At 50.1% G+C, this 19,472-nt stretch overlaps 1 protein-coding gene across 1 annotated transcript in view; it reads left to right on the forward strand.

Annotated features, from left to right (window-relative positions):
• Positions 1 to 18,973, forward strand: part of CAPN13 (calpain 13) — a gene marked incomplete at its 3' end in the record, with an annotated part of 54,228 nt that extends 35,255 nt beyond the window's left edge. The window contains exons 8-17 of the mRNA XM_008591905.1: positions 2,170 to 2,244; positions 3,482 to 3,627; positions 5,338 to 5,480; positions 9,418 to 9,429; positions 11,920 to 12,122; positions 13,154 to 13,190; positions 13,670 to 13,726; positions 16,992 to 17,049; positions 17,144 to 17,202; positions 18,905 to 18,973. Of these exons, the coding sequence (XP_008590127.1) occupies positions 2,170 to 2,244; positions 3,482 to 3,627; positions 5,338 to 5,480; positions 9,418 to 9,429; positions 11,920 to 12,122; positions 13,154 to 13,190; positions 13,670 to 13,726; positions 16,992 to 17,049; positions 17,144 to 17,202; positions 18,905 to 18,973 (859 nt within the window). The remainder of the gene's footprint in view (positions 1 to 2,169; positions 2,245 to 3,481; positions 3,628 to 5,337; positions 5,481 to 9,417; positions 9,430 to 11,919; positions 12,123 to 13,153; positions 13,191 to 13,669; positions 13,727 to 16,991; positions 17,050 to 17,143; positions 17,203 to 18,904) is intronic.
• Between the last annotated feature and the right edge of the window lie 499 nt (positions 18,974 to 19,472).

The raw sequence follows: 19,472 nt of genomic DNA on the forward strand, positions 1-19,472 counted from the left end.
GACAGGCAATGAACTCACATGAGTGGGTACTCTGCCCATGTCCCCCTGGCTAAGTATCAGATGGTCAGTGAAGTCAACAGGGGACATCAGAGATCAGGGAAGAGAAGTTTCCCATGGGCTGGAATGCCAGGGACAGCTTCGGGGAGGGGGTTGAACTTGAGTTGGCCTCTTGAAGGCAGGAGCATGACTCATTTTGGAAGAGACCACTAGGTAGAAGGGGACACGTAGGCCACAGTGCTGAGCCAGGGACATGTAATAGTCTGTTCAGGGCCAATGAGCTGGCCAGAGGCAGAGGAAGATAGGAGAGACAGTGTTAGGAGACGGGGCTGGAGAGCCCAGTGCCTGCTTAGAAGTGTGGATTTATCACTCACAGGCTTGGGCATGAATGAAGGCTTTTGCACAGGGGGGGTGGTGTGTGCAGAGCAGGTCTAGGGAGATGGGTCCAGCAGCACCTGCTCTGTAGGGCCATGTGCCTTGACTGAGCACTAGGGGTCACCCACTTCCCACCAGAAAGCAGGATGGAAGGAAGTGACGGGGACCGCATTATCATTGTCTCCATGCAGGTGGTCGATTTCTTCCCTACTTTTTAGGAATGGAGATGGATGGAGAGCGCTGGATGGTCTAATCTCAGCCATAATTGAAATTTCAGTTGCACACACTTAAAAGCAAACTTGCATGAATCGATAGCATATTGATTTACACTACATTTATTTTCCCTTACACACTGCAGAAAATGTAATTATCGCTTAATTATAAAATTGCCATTTTACAATCACACAACTGACTGCCTCAGCCTGAAGCAGGAAGCCTGGGTGGTGGTCCTGCCTTGTCCAGGCACAGAGATGACCCGGGCTCCCGAAGCAAGCCCCTCCAAGAGAAAGATCTCATTAAACGTTTGTGCCTCTGGGGCCATTGCTACAAGCAGGTCTCCACTTTGAAGAGTGGGCTGAGGAGGGGCAGCTGCTCCCTTCTGCCTGTGAGGGTCTCCTCCCCACCGCAGACCCTAGGACTAGCTTCTGGAACACATCACCCCAATGAAGTGGACAGCATTAATTACTTTAAAAAGCGAGCAAAAAATCATTGTGTGCAGACTATGTACTAAGGCACATGTTAAACACCTGAGATGACATCGGGTGGAGCGAGGCTCACTGGTCTCAAGGCACTTGGAGTCGAGTGAGGAATAGCAACCAGTAAATGAGCCACAGCCCCATGGGGTGTGAGTGGTGTAGACACTCTGGGGACTCAAAGGAGAGGGCCAGCAAGGCTCCCGGAGCGGGTGCCCTTTAGCAGGAAAGGTGGGTAAGAGAGAGCAGGTTACAGAACTGAGAGGGGGAGTGTTCCAGGTGGAGTGAGCATGGTGAAAGCCAAGAGGTATGTATGGGGGGGGGGGTTGCAGGTAATTTTAAGGTAATGAAGATATTCGTTATTGCTGGAGTATAGAATTCAAAGGTGGCTGTGGGTGGGGAAGTCAGAAACCGGTAAAGCTATGGAGGTAGATAGAGGCCAAGGTCCTCTTTAAGGGCTATAAACTTCACCCCCAAGAGTGTTAGAGAGCCATTGATATGTTTTAACCAGGAAAATGACATCATCAGGTTTATGTTTAGCAAGATCATTCTGGTGGCAGTGTGGTTGGAGAATGATAGGAGAGTGGGCAGGACTGAGTTCAGGGAGACCAGTTGGATGTCCCAGAGGGAGGTGAGGGTGTCTGATCTAGGATAGCAGCGGCAGGAGTGGGAACAAGTGGACAGCTTTGGGAGGGGTTTAGGAGATGAAATCAATAAATGAGTAATATTTGGCAATCGTTTGGACGTGGGGGCTGTGAGAGAGAGCAATGTCTCATGTCCTCACTTGGGCAACAGGAAGAGGCAGAGGATGGGCATAGTTTGGGACAGGTTGATTGGGGGCCACTATGGGACTACGTGGACATATGGAACAGACTATAGCATAGATCCATCTAGGGCTCAGAAGGAAGATCAGGCTGGGGACAGGTGTTCGGAAGCCATCAGCACATGGAGAATGACTGGAAACTGTCCCTAGGTAGAATGACACTCATCACCTGCTCCTCATGAACTAACAGTGGGCTGTGCAGAGGGCCCCTGTTGGGCCACATGTGATTGAGGTGAAACGTTCTGGGAAATTTCACCCTGTGGTCTGTGTCTCCATGCTCAGGTCTCAGGAGTGGCAGGAAGCTGGTGACCAGTGGAAAAGCCTCCTGTATGAGAACAAAGACAACGGCGAGTTTTGGTATTTACTCTTCTTTAAAAATGATGTTTTAACTATTGCCCAACCCCTCAATCCCTACCTTTTCCCCTAAACTTTTGTGATGATGGAAATTAGCCTTGCATAGACCTGTTTAGAGCGAGCCTATTTTCTCTACCAAGACACAAAAAAACTTTGGATGGGAAATTATTGTGTGCTGCCTCTGTGTGAAACTTATTGCAGCTATGAAATATTGGCCTTCCCAGGACATTTTAATGGCAAAAGGTTTGAAATCAAGAATTTCCTGGAAACTAAGATGCATGGCTGTCAGGCCTGTGTCTTCTGTGCCATCTCGTTGGGACCCGGAGCTGCACAGTGTCCCCTGGCGTGACCTCCATTAGAGCAGCAGGACACTCATCCCCAGCCCTGGCTCTGGACTCGGGTGAGACTTCGGGTTCATCACCCAGAAGTCATGCGGACTTGACGTTTAAAAACACGTAATCAGCCATAGGCTCACGTCTTAGAGGATGAGATAGACATTTCTCAGAGGAGTTGTCTGGTTTATGTAGTGACATATTTAAACGAAATTTAGCATGCATGAAAGGGAGCCTGGGTCTAAGTAATTAAGAATCAGAGGGACAAATGGAAATCAGAAGGAAATTTAGAGGATGAGATAGACATTTCTCAGAGGAGTTGTCTGGTTTATGTAGTGACATATTTAAATGAAATTTAGCATGCGTGAAAGGGAGCCTGGGTCTAAGTAATTAAGAATCAGAGAGACAAATGTAAATCAGAAGGAAACGTACTCCCAGTATCTTCACTTTAATCATAGGACGAGGTGGGACTGTAGGTGTGGAATCATTTCATTCTGATAAAGACCTCAACTACGAGTTTGGCAAGAGCCTTCAGGAAAGGTGATTTTCCCAGCCCCGAGGAGGACCCGTAGCGGGAAGAGATGGGTAAACGTCCCGCTGGCCAGGAGAGGGTTCACAAGTGGGTCGATGTGTAGAGGAGGTGGTGGTTAATGGTAAAGCTCCTGCCAGGTGACAAGCAAACCCAGAATTTGGCTGTGTCCTTGACCGCCACCACTGGAGGGAGAGGGACTGAAAAAGCAGAAGGGTGCTTGACAGACAGTGAATGAGCCAGAATCAGCCTTTGGGCAGGACGGTGCTGAGTCGATGAGACTTTAGCTGACACTGAAAAGGCACACTGGAGTGAAGGGCACCCCCACCCCAGGGACAAAACCTTTGGTCATTTAGTGATGTGTATCTGTTTTTTATAGGATGTCATGTCAAGACTTCGAAGAGAACTTCTCCTGCCTGTTTATATGTAACCAAACTCCAATCACGCTGGATCGTGGGAACAGGCCCCATGAAAGATGGTCCCAAATGGTGTTTAAGAACCAAGTGGTCCTAGGAACCGCTGCAGGTAGTCATGGCATTGATACTCATTCTCGAAGCTGTCAGCCCTAGCCCTGTGCTGGCTTCAGCTGTCTCTGGCCTGAAGCTGAAAGGACAGGAATTTGTCCCCTAAAGGGACAGCTACTACTTCTGCAAGGAAAATGACTGCTGGTGGGGGGCAGGCAGGTCCTTTCTGGTCTAGCACTGTCCTTCTCACCTCCACCCCTGCTGGAGTAGAGCGGGCTCACTGCTCTTCAGTAAATATGTGGGACGGTGGAGGGCTGTGGAAAGGACACGGGACAAGAGTCAGGGCCTAGGTGAAACCACTGTCTTTGCCACATACTAGCTTTGTGATGCTGGGAATATAGCTAGTCTCTCTGTCCTCAGCCTCCCCAACTGTAAACATGGAATTAGTAATTCCACCTGCTCCTCGAACCCACAAAGCACTAGCCAGACACAAGGGAGCTCCTGCCCTGTACTGGTTGGTGTATCCTGCAGCGGCATGCTGAGATCCCAGACGTGGGTGTGTCTGAGTCTGTATTGGGTCTCCCCTGAGATGAATCTTGTTGATTCTGACCTTGGGAGAGTCATATTCCCTCAATGTACCTCCTGGCCCCCGTCTGTGACATTGGTGAGTGAAACAGCTCCCTGTGGAATCTAATCTAAGTGTGCTTATACATCCTTGATTAAAGAGGCTATAAACAACGTATTTGTGGGTGTGTGTGTGTGAGAGTGTTATGTGTATGTGTTTGCACCCAAATGTGTGCATTCCCTCTCCTGGGCACCTGCCTGTTGGAAATGGTTTGTTTGAAGGGCTCCATACCCCCGGTGTCCTTCCTGTCAGCCTCCAGGCTGTTTACTCTGCTGCTCAGAGAACCTCCTCACCAGGAGGCCAAGGGCAGACTCAGGAAAGGCTGAGTCATTCTTAAGCAGCAAACTTGCTCATTCACTTACCTGAGCTGCACCTGTCTGACTCTAGGGCCAAAGTCCTCTCTCCTGGATATAACGCATGCCAATGAACACACTATAATTGTTCACTGGGGCCATTTTTAGTAATGCCTCACAAGGGAGGGAGGGAGGGGAGCCCACGATGGAGTGCTTTAATGCATTGTTATATTCAGTCCTCATGGAAAGCCTGTGACTGTGGTGGTCCTGAGTCTCCCCAGTCCCTTTGCAGAGCTCCCGCGTTGTGACCCAGACTTTCTGGTGTGTATTCATTCATCTCTGTCTTGACTTATCTTCATTCATACATGCATTTGAATCTGATAGTTTCCACATTAATTCTCTCTCTCTTGCTCTGGCTTCGGTGCACAAGCTTGGGTAGAAGAGAACCTGAGTTGCCATCTGTCTACCTACTTTCCTCCATCTCCACTGGTGCTTGGGCAACTGATGCCATTGCAAGGCTCTGATGGTTAACACCAATGCATAAGCTCACACACATCTAGAGACTCTGGAATTTCACTTATTCTGAAAACAGCCATTGACTCTACAGTTTAAAAAATATTGTCACCAAGTGGGAAACTATACTCCCCCTCCCTGTTTTTAAGAGGAGGAGACTAAGGCTTCGAAAATGAAGAAACTTGCATCACAATTAGTAACTCTGGGGGTTGGGACCCAGGCCTTAGATCTCCAAATCCAGAGTTTAAAGCACAATCCGCAGGGTTCTCCAAACTGGATGTGGCCAACTGGGAGTCCCAGGAGTGGAGCTGAGCTCCAGTAACAGCTCTTTCTCATGCAGGTGGACCTCGGAGGGACACTCAGTACCGCTTCTCTGTGCAAGAGCACATGGAAGGCAACAACGTTGTTGTGTCCTTCACCATCATGCCACAAAGTTTGAGGGCAGAAGATGAGAAATTTCCACTAAACTTCCAGGTGTTCAAGGTAAGGCAGCCTACATCAGGGCTTGCTGTTTTGGGACATTTGCATACCTTGGGCTACGGAGAGCAGCCAACCAGCCTGGAAGATCTGACTGCATGATTGCCTTGGAGACCAAGCCCAAAGGGGCTATAGTGTTTATCTGGTCCAACTCTAAATTTGCAAGAAAACCTGAGACTGGACAGATTAGACTTGTCCACGTTTACAACAGGACACACCTCCTGCTGTGTCACTTGCCAGCATTTCCTGGTATGCTGTGGAATCTAATGCTTGTTACTCAACAAGTGGTTTGGTCCAAGACCAGCTGTAGTTACCATGAAGATTCCTGGGCCCACCCCAGACCTTCTTAATCAGAATCTCTAAGGACTGAGCCTGCATTTTAACAGGCTCCGCAGAGGCTTCTTATGCACATTAAAGTTTGAGAATCATCGGCTAAATTTTGAGAGGAGTTTAAATAAAAACAAAACAAAACAACCCTGGGTATAAGTCCAGGAGATGTGTTTTTCTCTTATGTTCAGGCCAAAGCCCAGTCATAGCTTGGTGTTTGTCATGGAAGCATCTGCTTGGCTACTCATCCAGGGCTGGATTTTCCCCTCAACCAAGGCTCCCTTCTCCCTTCATGGCATTCCCAGCCAGCTTCTCAGCTCTGAAGGGCCAAGCCTCCTCTTCTCCCCGACCCCCCTCCATGCCATCAAACACAGCTATGAGCAGGTAATCAAGGAATTCGTTTTCTGAAATACCATTTCTTTTCACAAAAGAAAAACTGATACCTCTACTCCCTCCTTCTCCCCTAAACATTTCAATGCATCTCAAAGAGAAAGTGGCTGATTCTCACATAGTTCACCCCACAGCTTCTCTGCTGCAGATGATCAAAGTCATGTACCCATCAAATGCTGGTATCCTTTCTCCTCATATTGGAGATGAGAAACTAAGGCTCAGGGAGGTGAAGTGACATGGTCAGAGTTAATGGCAAAGCTGGGACTGGGCACCAGATGTCCACTAAGCCTTCAGTCAAACACACTGGCCACCTTTGTGGGCACTAGGCTGGAGCTTTGATTACAGCATCTCTGGGAATGATTTCAGTTTCTGCTCATTCTCAGCTTCAGGTCTTAGCCCATTTATAGATGGGCAGGCTCCTGGGAACTCTGCTCATGGCTGAACACTCCTGTGCACTGTCTGGGTCATGCTAGTAAGAGGCCTCACATGCTATCGCAGTTTAGAGTTACAAGTGTGTGCACATTCACTGTCTCAAAAACCCAATCGATCCCCCTTTTTATAGATGTGAAAGCCAAAGCTAGAGAGTGAATGACCTTCCCAAGGTACAGCTAGGAAGTGAGGGGGAGTGTTTGATCCCAGGACTGTGGCCCCGGGTCCAGGGCTCTCAGCAGGGAGAGAGTGTTTTTCTGTGATTTTCATGGCTCCTAGAAAAAACAAAGCTTCTGGCTCTAGAAGCAGGGGAGCCCTTTGGGTTCTACTTTCTCTGAGCACATTTCCACTTCCCAACTGCATGAATTCAATGGAAAAGAAATTGTTGGGTTTAGCACAACACATTTGAGGTGCCTCAAACCCACCAAGGCTACCCGAGAACATCTCCTAAGGATGCTGTAGTGGACATTTGTCATTTTCATTACCAGTTAGCACTGGAACACCCTCTCCACTTCGGGGGAATTGTGATGGGAGGCAGGGCCCAGCTCCCACTGCAGCAGCTGAAGAAGCCAAATATTCCCTCTCAGCAGCCCTTGGATGCAAAAGAGGTGTGTCCTGTTAGACACTCCTCTCATCTCTGCAGCACCGTCACCACCAGCACACGCACATGCACACGCACACACATGCACACACTCTCAGTCACTTGGAGCTTTGACTCCTGAGGAAGTAACTAAGAGATAGAATTATTTACAGGATTATTTGCAGCAAATCTTTGAGCCCAGCAGTAGCAGTGCTGGGAGGTTCCTATGGTGGTGTCTGGTTGTGTCACTGTCTTGTCTGGCTCCTGCCCATCAAGATGCATTTTCCAGACACTCCATGGACTCTGTGAGCTATCATCCCAATAAAATGCCTTTCAGCCTACCCAGCCTGGGTTAGTTTCCATTGTTTTCAGCCAAGACTCCCTGCTAATTTGGGTGTCTTCTAAAGGGATCCTCATCCTCAGATTCCCCCGCCTCTCACCTCTGAGAAAAAAAAGGCTGGAGCCAGAGGGAAGGATTTGGGAAAGCCTGAGAAGGAATTGAGGTGCCTGGTCTCCCCTGCCAGGATTGGACAGGTCAAGCACCAGGCAGGCCTACTACAAATACCTCAGCCAACTCTTCCTTTTCCTGATGTGAGACAGAAGCCCAGAGAGGGTCTCAGGACTGCCCCACTGCACAGCACCTGCAGCTGCTGTCACATTGTAGTCTGTGAGCCTGGCATCCCATAGCCATGCAATACAGCCACCTTGTATAAATTGATTTGCCCAAAGTCTTTATAGTTCAGGAACCCTAGCAAGGTTGTAATCATACTAATTTTTTAAATGCAATCAAGCCCACTTCTCTACTTTTCAGCCAGAGAGGCATTATTTCTCAGTTTCCTGCTTTGCTAAAGGAGTGATCGGACCCAAGATCTCCTTGGTCTCCTTGGAGATCCCAGCAGATCTTGCAAAATCCTGATTGAGTTAAACACCAAGGAATGGTCCAGACCTTGACAACTCAAAAGACCCTTGGGCTCCTTTCACAGTTCAGCCGAGAAACAGGCTATGTACGTGGTAGCAGCCAGGCTCCTGGAAGTCTCCAGGGCTCTGATCCAAGGAATGGTCCAGACCTTGACAACTCAAAAGACCCTTGGGCTCCTTTCACAGTTCAGCCAAGAAACAGGCTATGTACGTGGTAGCAGCCAGGCTCCTGGAAGTCTCCAGGGCTCTGACGGTGTTATGGCTATAGTGCTGACCTGGCTGGTAGAGTGCTGCAGCCCTGGCATGGGCTGTGACTCCCCAATTGCTGTGGGAGCACTGCTGTGCCTACAAAGGACCAAACAACAGTGGTTATGATGAGGCAGGACAGTGGAAAAGGACAAGGTGGACAAGCCATTTCATTCTCACCCCCAAGGCTCCTCCTCAGCCTGGAACTTTCCACCTCCCTCCCAGCTCACCTCTGGCCTCCAGAGAAGCCTGCCTGGGGAAATCAAGTGGTGGCCACATGGGTGGGGCCCAGGATCAACAGTAGAAAAGAACCCAAACCCATGCCAACTGGGGCAGATAGTGACTGGTGGTGGCAGGGCTTAATGATGAAGGTGCAGCAAAGCTTGCTCCAGTGCCAACTTTGCCACTTACCCTGCTGAGCCTCAGTGTCCACGTCCATCTAAGTGGGAGACTAGTGTCTGCTTGCAGGATTAATATGAATATTCAGCACGTTACCTGGAAGTGCATTCACTGCAAACTGTAGAGTTGCTTAAAAGTGGAACTGCATCCTCAGGCATTTTTCTACTACATGGAAAGACTGGAACATGGGTATTTCCCCATTCATACACACACATACATTTCGGCAAGCATTATTGGTCCTAGAACAAATTCCCATCATATTTGCAATGATCTGATGGGATAAAAGGAGTTGCCTTCTCATTGGAGCTCCCGATGTTGGGGACTTTACACTTGATCCGGGTTCTGTCTGATCTCCAGGCCCTGTAAATAGCTCCCTTTTCCTTCCAGTGTTAACATTGTTGCCATGAATAGTAGCCACACCTTGCTGAGCTGACACAGGGAACGCCTGCTTCTCTCAGACACCTGCTTTCCTCCTCAATTTCCTTCCTCCTGCTGCTGTCTACACTGAGTAGGTTTCTTCTTCAGCAACCCCACACAGGGAAAGAACAATCATCCAGGCTCACCCCGGGTGTGCTGGGAACAGGACAACCCACAAGAAGGAATGGGGGGCCCTGGGCCAGTCTCCTGAACCTGCTTTTCTTCCTTCTCCCACAGGTCAACTCCCAGGTATGACTCCGTTGGCCCTTCCAGGCTCTCATGCCTTGGCTGCTGTCCATTGGTAAAGTGTCGCCCTCTTCCCACATGCGGGGCCTCCGTAGGGTCAGCAGCTGCACACTCAGCTTTGCTGTGTCTTATGCCCGGCACCAGCTTAGAACCTCCAAACAGGTCAACAAAGCAGGAAAGGAGGCTGGTCTAAAAGGTTGGATCTTTCAAGCTTTTTCTTGTTGAACACTCGAGAGGGGCTGCAGCTGTAAAACCATCCTCCAGAATATGGCCCCTGATACACAAGGTACTTCCAAAAACTCATGGAAAAGTAGAATTGAAAAATACAAATCTTTCCACGCACTTTTGGAAGTACCGTTGCAGAGATAAGATTGATGTTGATGCAGCTGGGTCCTTTTCATTTAAGGTGAGAGCAGCACTGGGGGGTACCTTGGGGAGGTCTTTAGCCTCCTGAATGAGTCACCCCAAGAGATAAGATTGATGTTGATGCAGCTGGGTCCTTTTCATTTAAGGTGAGAGCAGCACTGGGGGATACCTTGGGGAGGTCTTTAGCCTCCTGAATGAGTCACCCCAAGCCCACCACAAGCAGGGTGTGTGCTCTTCCAGTGCAGCTCCAAGGCACATCTTCTAGCTCCTCTTACCAGCAGCTGCTGTCCCTCCCAAACAGTCCAGTGAAAGAAGGCTTGACACTGTGAGGAAGGACGGAGAAGGACTGAGAGAGCTTGGAAAACCCACCCCTGCAGGCACTCAGACCCCTCCCATGGATGTGAGCTCTGTGGTGCCGGTGCTGCCAAGAGGAAGGCACAACTGCCTGGGGACCACAGCCAGAAGGGGGAGCAGGATGTGGCCACAGCCAACAGATGGTGTCTGTAGCACCTCCAGGCCTTTCAGGGGAGCCCAACAGACAGACAGAGGCCAGGGCAGGGAGTCTCAGAGCAGGGATACTCAGAAGTCCAGGCAGAAAGCTGACAGCAACGAGGCCTGTCTGTGACAGTGGCAGCCTGGCCACAGAGCTAGGTCCCCAGCCCCCCAGCCACGAAAGTGGAACGTTTGGAAGGGCTTCAAGGGAAGCACTCAGGTGCAAGGACAGCATTCCAATCCCCAGAGCTGGAGAACAGGGAAACTTGGAAACCTTGATGCAGGAAAAGCACCAGCACCAGCCACGAAAGTGGAACGTTTGGAAGGGCTTCAAGGGAAGCACTCAGGTGCAAGGACAGCGTTCCAATCCCCAGAGCTGGAGAACAGGGAAACTTGGAAACCTTGATGCAGGAAAAGCACCAGCGCTATCCATAGAACTACGGAGTCAGCTCCGTGCATGGCTAGCCCTGCATTAATGTGGTGCTGGTCCTCCGAGTGCTGCACCAAGACCTCCCTCACTCCCCCACACTCACACTTCTCGCTGCCACCGAGCAAGTCTGTTCTGAAGGATCAGGAGCCTGGACAGGGCTGTGAGGGTCCAATGAAGGGAGGAGGGCAGGAGAGCGGGCAAGCAGGGAGACCCTTGCCTTCTAGATTGTAGGAGGCGCGCTGCTCACACACCTCTGCCCACACGCACGTACGCGCGTACCCAGAGCCACAGGACATTGCTGACCCTCTGGAGAAGAAATGATCCCATCATTGCTTTTGCCAAGCAAGTTCCTGAACCCACTGGGGCTGCTATGAATGTCAGCAGAATAGCTTTGGGGGTTCCACCGAGCCCCCTGCTGTGCACCTGGGGCAGTGGCCTATCTCCTATCTCACCTTGGAGCCCTGCCCTGTCCCTGCCCCTTAAAAAGAAACTCTTCCCTTTCCCATGTTTTTTGCCTGAGGCAGAGCTCATAAGTAATCATTTCATGCTGTGTAACCTTTCTAAATGGAATCCACACACTCGACTGTAGTGGGGAAAATGTGTTTAGTAAGGGGTTTTTATTATGTAATATGTGTGTGACATCTGGTAATAGGGACTGCATTATATTTATTGTTGTGTCGCTAAGAAAATATTAAAATAAAATGAAAATGATCAGGGCCTATTATTGTCCAAGGAGAAGGAATCTCAGGGCTCTGCTGGAGAGCACAAACAGAGGAAGGGAAAACGATTCGATTGTGCGGTGCCGCAGCAGCCCAGGGTATTTGCTAAAGGGTCAGGAGAGAAGGAGCTTTAGGGGCCCCAAAAGAAATTTGGTGGTGAAACAGTGTCACTAGTTTCCATGGAAGTCTTCTCTAGATATAAACAGAGAGATAAATCCCAGACACCCAGGATGCTGTTAGACTTAATGAGATAAAACTTGTGTGTCATATTTCTTTGCATCCATTGTAGTGTCTAGGGTCTAGGGTCTAGACAAAATAACAATCTAATCTCTATCTTTTTTTGAGAGTTCAAGTGAGCCTTGTCTCTCTTTTCAGGGCCTGGAGTGCTGTTTTGGTGACCAGAGAGGGGTCTAGGTGGTGGGTCTCTCCTGGTGGCTGAGACCTGTGCTGGAGGGGGCTTTCTTACAGTAATCCTGTTTCTTCTAGTTCCAGCAGTTTCAGGAGAGATTGCCGCCCACGTTTTTTTCCCCATTCAGAAGTGCTGCTCAGGGTGTAGATTACGAAACCAAGTGCAACTTCACAAGGTTCCTCCATCTGAGCCCTGGGACCTATGTCGTGGTCCCCTCGGCACACGGAGAGAAAGCTGAGTTCTTGCTCCGAATCTTCCTGAAAATGCCAGACAGTGACAGGTACAGAGTCTCTGAGATTCTATTCTGGGATTTTATTCCACATAATTTTATAAAAATTCACTGTGTCCTTAGGTGTCATGCTCTGCACATTAGATGCAGCACGTACTCTGTCAGTGGGGGACACAATATGGGCCCTGCTCTTGAAAAGGCCACTGTGAAGGGGGATGAGAAGGTCTATGAACCGATACCTAGACCATAGACAGGATGGGCCACTGCTAGATGGAAATGCAAAGTCGCATGGGAGAACAGAGTGGAGGGACCCATTTCTGCCAAGGGGGACTGAGAAAGGCTCCTTGGAGGAAATGGCACTTGAGCTGGTCCTTGAAGGAAAATATAATTGAATGGTTTACAGGGGAAGGCCATGCAAGTGGAAGGAAAAAGCACGAGTGGAAGAGGGAGAACACAGGGTTTGTGGAAGAGTGAGTGACGTTGGCATATGCCCAGGAAGGTGGTATGTGGCATGTGTGTCAAATTGTTTGGACTGTAGCCAGAATGAGGGTATATCAGGGAGACAGTGAAAGATGGGCCTGAAAGATGTGGCCCAGTCATGAAGGGTCTCCGATGCTGAGTCAATAGGCCAAGACTGGGGTCAACAAGTACTTGCCTCTGAGTCCCTTATCCCCTCTTGGACCCGAGATAGACATCACTATAACCATGGCAGCCTTTACAGTCAAGAGTGGGTGAGGTCATCTCAGTCCAGCATGCCAGGCAGCTACCCTGCCACCAATTGGAGATGGAATGTAAGACAGAGCTTACCTGCCATCCTGGCAATGGTGGTCACATTACATGTGTATCTGGTTGTGAAAGGAACCATTTACTAAATGGTAAGACAGACCATGTCCACCCAAAAGGCTGGACATGTGGCCAGGGTGCTCATCTGTCTGCTGACTGCCACGGCTGCCCACTTCACATCCTGCAGTGCTGAGGACGGTCCATGCAGGTCCTTGGCATAAATGCCCAATGCCATATGGGTGCCCTCCTTTGGATAGTGAGCTGGTCACCCTTGTCACTCTGTCCCCCTGATTTTCTAGGAAACTGGGCAGCAGTTTCAGCCTCAGAACACCAAAGGTAGGTGAGCAGTGCAGTTTGGTTGGTGAGTTTCATTGGCCACATCCCATTCCCAAGAGCTTTTGTCTCCTCCTTGCCTCACGACTGACCCATGGAAACAGAGACACCATAATGGACTGATGATGGCTCAAAAGGGTCGGGGGAGAAGACCAGGCCTCCAAGGCCAGGCTGCTGGCCACATCCCATTCCCAAGAGCTTTTGTCTCCTCCTTGCCTCACGACTGACCCATGGAAACGGAGACACCATAATGGACTGATGATGGCTCAAAAGGGTCGGGGGAGAAGACCAGGCCTCCAAGGCCAGGCTGCTAACCATCTTCCTTTCGCAAACTTCAGCTTTCTCATTCCCCTAAAGGTCTTTCCAGCTGTCAGATGAAGCCTTTATCTCAGATCTAGGGAGGGGTTCTTGTGCCTTTGCTGTACAGACAGGTGGCCTCCTTCCCCAGAAGTTTAATGTGGGTTATTTTCTCTTTGATCTAGAGAAGTCTTTCAGAAAATGACTCCCAGCAAAGCATTTTCTACAGATATGCTCAGCAGGTAAGGTACCTAGCATCCAGTGGCCTTACGTAGGACAGGTGATGGAAGGACCAGAGGGAGGGACACCTCTCCCAGGCCCTTCCCAGGATGCAGAGAGGAAAAGTAACTTGAAGGGCCATTTTGTCAGCCTCTCTCCTTGGATCATCCCTAGAACTGCTCTGACTGCCAGGCTCTGAAGAGAAGTGCCCCCCGCCGCTCCCACCATCTGGGTGACATTGGATGGAATGTAGAGCTTAGAAAGGGGAGGGATAATTATGGGGCGTGCGTATGGGGTGCACCACCTTTTAAATCCTAAACAAGCAATGGGCAGTACCTCTTGAAATCCTTCCTTCTCCTGCTCGGCCACCTTCCCATTAACCTGGCATCATTCTCCCGGGAGCCGGGTGGCTTCAGAAAGCACCAACAGCGTTCTATGTGCACTACACGCACACAGGATTTTCTTAATGGCTTAATAAACTGTTATAAAGAACTCCTTGACTTGTCAGGATGAAAACAGCTGTGAAGCGCTCCGCATGATGGGACTTTTACCTTAATAATCATGTTGGTGTGGGAAGCAAAAAGTGATACAGACGATCATGCGAACCGCGCTGGCCTGGGCCAGGCAGAGGCCAAGGACAGGAAGGATGCCAGGCCCTGCCTCTGCATTTAGAGGGCTAATGGGTGGTGGCAACCTGGAGGTAGCCTGGGCCCAGGAGAAAATAAAAGGAGAAATGAAGAATGTGTGTGGAAGGAGGGGTACATCGTGCAAAGAGCAGCTGAGTATAGACCTCCATGAAATCATTATTGAGCCAGGGTGCTAGCCCACCATCTGGGCAGATTCACAAGACACTTCACCTGATGCATGACAAGGCAGGCCAAGATGATTGTCCCCAGTCTGTGGGCTCCTAAAGACAGGGATGACATCATATGCATTTCTTGTCCCCAACACCGATCACTGTCCTATGCGCAGAGGAGATGTTCAATCATTTCTCCTGAATTGAATTAAGACAGATTAGCTCCCCCAGAGCAGATGCCCACGCTACGTTTAGCTGCCCTGAGGTGGTTAGCAGAATCTAATTAGGACGCCTGAGCCCAAGCTTCCTTCAGCAGCAGGTGGCAGATTCTCACACATGGTCCATGTGCCTACAACTCTACAATAAAAATATAATTTGTTATATGATAAGAGGATACAGATTCCCTAATCAGGACTTTTCCAAACAACAGCCAAATGCCTCCTCACAGAGGGTGACTGGTGGCCCATAGGGGGCCTTTATGGGAATCGATAAGACACAGGTGCATCATTGTGCCAAGGTGCATGCTGGGAAGTGGAACAGAAACTGGATTCTAGACCCTTGTCACCTCTCCGCTGGGCACCCCAGAGCAGGTCCACCTGGCATCATCTTTCTGAACAACCTACAAGTTATCTTCAGAGGCTGTGTCTTCCAGAGAAAGTTTAAGGCAAAATATTTATCCACACACTCACCTTGTCTTCTCACCTGGTCTCTTATAGTGATTTAACTGGCTTTAAACTGATACCATGACTTGCTACCACCACTACCACTAGTTACCTTCCTTAGCCATAGTAGTGGTGATAGCACTATAACTAGGGTCTGTCTCTGGGACAGGCCAAGTCCATCTACCCGTTTATCATTTATTCAGCTGACAAACATTTATCAAGCACCCAGGACATCCCAAGCACCACGCTCAGCTTTGGGAACACCACAGCATCAGCCCTTGGCTATCTTGCATCGTGGTGGTGGAGGCAGACATGCAATTCTCTTTATCATTTATTCAGCTGACAAACATTTATCAAGCACCCAGGACATCCCAAGCACCACGCTAAGCTTTGGGAACACCACAGCATCAGCCCTTGGCTATCTTGCATCGTGGTGGTGGAGGCAGACATGCAATTCTTTGGGAATGTGTTTAGGCAACCCTCATCCCCTTTCCTGCCCTCATCTCCTCGAGCACTTTCGGATGGTGGCTGAGTGCAGGGTCCATGTCAGGGTATGTCATAGGTGGGGGATATGGACAAGAAGGAAGACATGGTCCATGCCATGAAGCTGCTTATAATTTCATGGGTGATCCTGCGTACATTGGAGATCTTCATTTACATGTCAGCTTCTGTTCAAAGGGAGGTGTCATGATTTTTTTGAAGACAAACTCGTTTGACCTTGGGCACACAGCACCTGACATAACCAAACAGTGAGAGCTGGAAGGATGACCTGAGGACCGATTTCAGATACTGGCAGGACGTTTTTCTCAGGGGGCATCCTGAGGTGTCATCCTTCTAGCTGAAGACCCCTAAGGACAGGCTGGGGGCTGCTTTTGCTTCCAGTTCTGGGTGGTGAGGCCAACCTTGTGAGATGGAAGGGGCAGTGTGTCTTTTGTTTATGAGGTGCTGGTTCTCAGAAGAACCTCAGGAGGAGCCTTCTCCCACCTGACCCAATGCCATGCTACAAAGCCACTTGCGGAAAAGCTCACTCCAGCACCAGCTCCCTGTGTAGCAGCTTTCCCAAGGTGTCACATCCTCCCCTCAGCTCTTTCCAGGCTGGATGTAAGAAATATTTGCATGCAGAACAGCTCTGCTTCTCTGTAAAATCATCACTGGAGACACTGCCCATCAAGCTGTTCAGTGCCCCCAATACAAAATCTAATGCAGCTAACTGCGGAGGGTTCAGGCCCGAAAGTTTCTCTCTCCCCTCAACCTCAATTGCTTCCTGCTTTTAATCCAAGGGAAACCATGACATCTCCCTTTTTGCTTCTATGGCTGGGAGGACTAATGCTAAGTAATGTGCTCAATTATAACAGCTTCTTTTAGCCTAGATTTCTGGTATTTTTAACTCCTATTGTTACACACGTGTACATGCGCACATGCACACACAGACTAGTCACAGTTTCTTAGTCTCTGGAAGCAGATGCGGAACACCCCCAAAGGGCTGCATTGATTCATTCAACAATACTTATCCTGAGGGGCTCCCAAGTGCCAGGTGCAGTGGCGAGGAAGCAAACACTGCTTTTAGTCCAAAATGAACAGAGAAGGAAATGCAAGGCAGCCCACACCAGGTGCCAGATGTCAGGAGTGACCAGCACTGCAGATGTGCACAGGAGAGGGTTATTGCCGTCGTTGGGAGTGGCCAGGTAAGTCTTCCTGACAAAGGCGGGAGGGGTGTTTTGTGGGGACTAAGTGCTCAGAAGTCCAAGTGCTTTTGCAGAGTCAGGCAGGTGTGCCTCTCAGGTCCCGGGCACTGACATGATTCCTGCATGCCTCCTTTGTTTGGATCAGGGGCTGGACATTGATGCCACCCAGCTTCAGAGCCTTCTCAACCAGGAGTTCCTGACAGGTATGGTCATCCCTAGGGTCTGCTGGCCCCAGCCTCATCCCCACCATCACCCATCACCACCCCCACTTAAGCCCTTCCTGTTCTCCCTCCTCAGGACCTCCAGGGGACATGTTCTCCTTGGATGAGTGCCGCGGCATTGTGGCCCTGATGGATGTATCCTTTGCAGGCATCCTTCCCCCTTCTCTAAGAGCCCATCTGCTCTGTGGGCTCCTTGGATGAGTGCCGCGGCATTGTGGCCCTGATGGATGTATCCTTTGCAGGCATCCTTCTGCCTTCTCTAAGAGCCCATCTTCTCTGTGGACTGCCCCAGAGGTCTAATAAGGACGTTAGGCGTTAGGGGCCCGTTTCTGACTCTCAGTATTTTCTCTTCCTCCTTGGTTCTAAGGGCTCACCAGGGAGCCTGGGCTTGCGTAGATTCTCTACTAACTCACAAACTCTCCAGAACAACCACAGCAACAATGACAATAATTATCAGGTATTAAGCATCTACTGTATGCCAAGAATTGTACATATATGTGTATATATATATTTCCCTTTTAATTCTTGCAACAACCCCTGTGATATAAGAAGTTTTATCCCATTATACAATGAAAGAAGCGGGGGCTCAGAGAGGTTAGGTAATTGGCCCACACCACACAGCTAGTTAGGACTTGTGCCCAGATTCAAAGTTGGAGTTTTCAGTCTCCAAAGTCTGTGTTCTAACCTCATCCTACACCATCTCCATGTGGCACCAAAAGAAACTGTTTCCCTTCTCCCCCTCCCCTTACCCCTGGAGGAGTCTCCACTATTTAAGTTTCTTACTTAAAAAGCTCTCAGTTCAATAAAGACAACAACCACCAAAACGTAGAAAACTCCTTGGTCTACACAGCAATTGCCCCATTATTGCCATTAAGCTGCATCTGCAGATGAGGAGACTGGGTTGAGGTCTTCTGGTGACCCCAGTTTCATGGCTACAGGGGCAGGACCAAGACTCAAACCCACTCTCCAGTGACCGCTTCTCCCCGTGCCCCCTGCCCCCAGCAGGCAGGAGGGCTTCCTCCAGGAGTGCACATCTGGCAGTGGCTGCCTGGCAGCTCCTCGCCAGGCCGTGCTGTCTCCAGAGAGAGACAGATCGCCCAGCTCTCACACTGTTAATGAGGCTCGATTGGGAATGAGAAGCCGGCCATTGTAGAACAAGAGGGCTTCTTGATGAAATCATAAATCAGGCCCTGTCTCTGCCGGCTGTGGATTGGAGTGGACTCCGAGACACCGCCCATCCCCCACAGGGGGATCCAAATGGTCCAGGCAGCCCCAGGGCCAGGGGCAGGTAACCGTGGGGAAGGTCATGTTGGCTGGAACCCTGCAAAGCAGGCAGGTCTTTCCTATCCTTGCTTCTGCTCACCCCTGGCTGCCCTTCCAGTTCTCAGAAGTCGATTCTTTCCCCTTCACTAGTCATCATTGGTCCCACCATGTGGAGTGGCCTAGGCTGGCTTTACTACATGGAAAGCATTCGTCCACACAGGTGCACTGAGGGCTCACATGTGCACCATCTTCGCTGCTGCTCCAGGAGCTGCAAGTCCCCCTCCAGGTCCTCCCCCCACCCCCTGCAGGGGACCCACTCCAACTGCTGAGGGCTCTCTTCCCCCAGATGCAGGTGATCTTGGCCTCCCTTCTCAGGGCTTCCTTTTCCTTCCAATTGCCCATTTTTCTTTGTAAAACAAATCTAAGCCAGGTCCCCTTCAGATGCAGCAGGAGCCAGTTGGCAGGGGGTCATGTCTAAGTGACACTGAACTGATGGGGTTACTAGTTGGTAGGTGGAGCTGCTCCCCTCTGCTTGCTGCACACTGGACTGTTTGACTCTTAACTCCCCACTCAGCTGAAAGTGGACGGGCGGCTTGACGAAGAGGAGTTCTCAAGACTGTGGAGGCGCCTCGTCCACTGCCAGGTATGGGCATGTCCTCCATGACTAGCACTCTCGTTCCATCCAGTTTAGCCCATATTTGCTGGGTGCCCAGCCCTGCGCCAGGGTTGAGGGGTATGAAAGGAGAGGAAACCTCACCCCTGCCCTCAAACAGCATGTACATCTTGTTTGGGGAGACGTGCATGTGACTCTGGCAGTGCCCAATCAAGGCAGGATAAAGAATGCTTTGGGCAGGGAGGAGAAAGGGGTCAGAGTGGACTTAGAGCCGCCCACCAGCATTCCCCCTCGCTGCTCTCCTGATCCATTGCAATGTCCCCCAGCCTGCTAGTCCGTCTCTTTCTCTGCCAATCCACCTGCCAGAGCATTGTCGAAAACACAAATGGGGTCTGTGGCCTCCCCTTTGTTCTCAAGACAAAGCCTACACGGTCAGAGCCGCACACAGACCCTCTGAATAGCGCCCTGTCTTCTGGGTCCAGGAGAAGCACTTTTTACTCGTCCATTCTCTCCTTCGGACACCAACTAC

This window comes from Galeopterus variegatus, unplaced genomic scaffold (genome assembly GCF_000696425.1).
Source record: "Galeopterus variegatus unplaced genomic scaffold, G_variegatus-3.0.2 Scaffold7384, whole genome shotgun sequence".
NCBI lineage: Eukaryota > Metazoa > Chordata > Mammalia > Dermoptera > Cynocephalidae > Galeopterus > Galeopterus variegatus.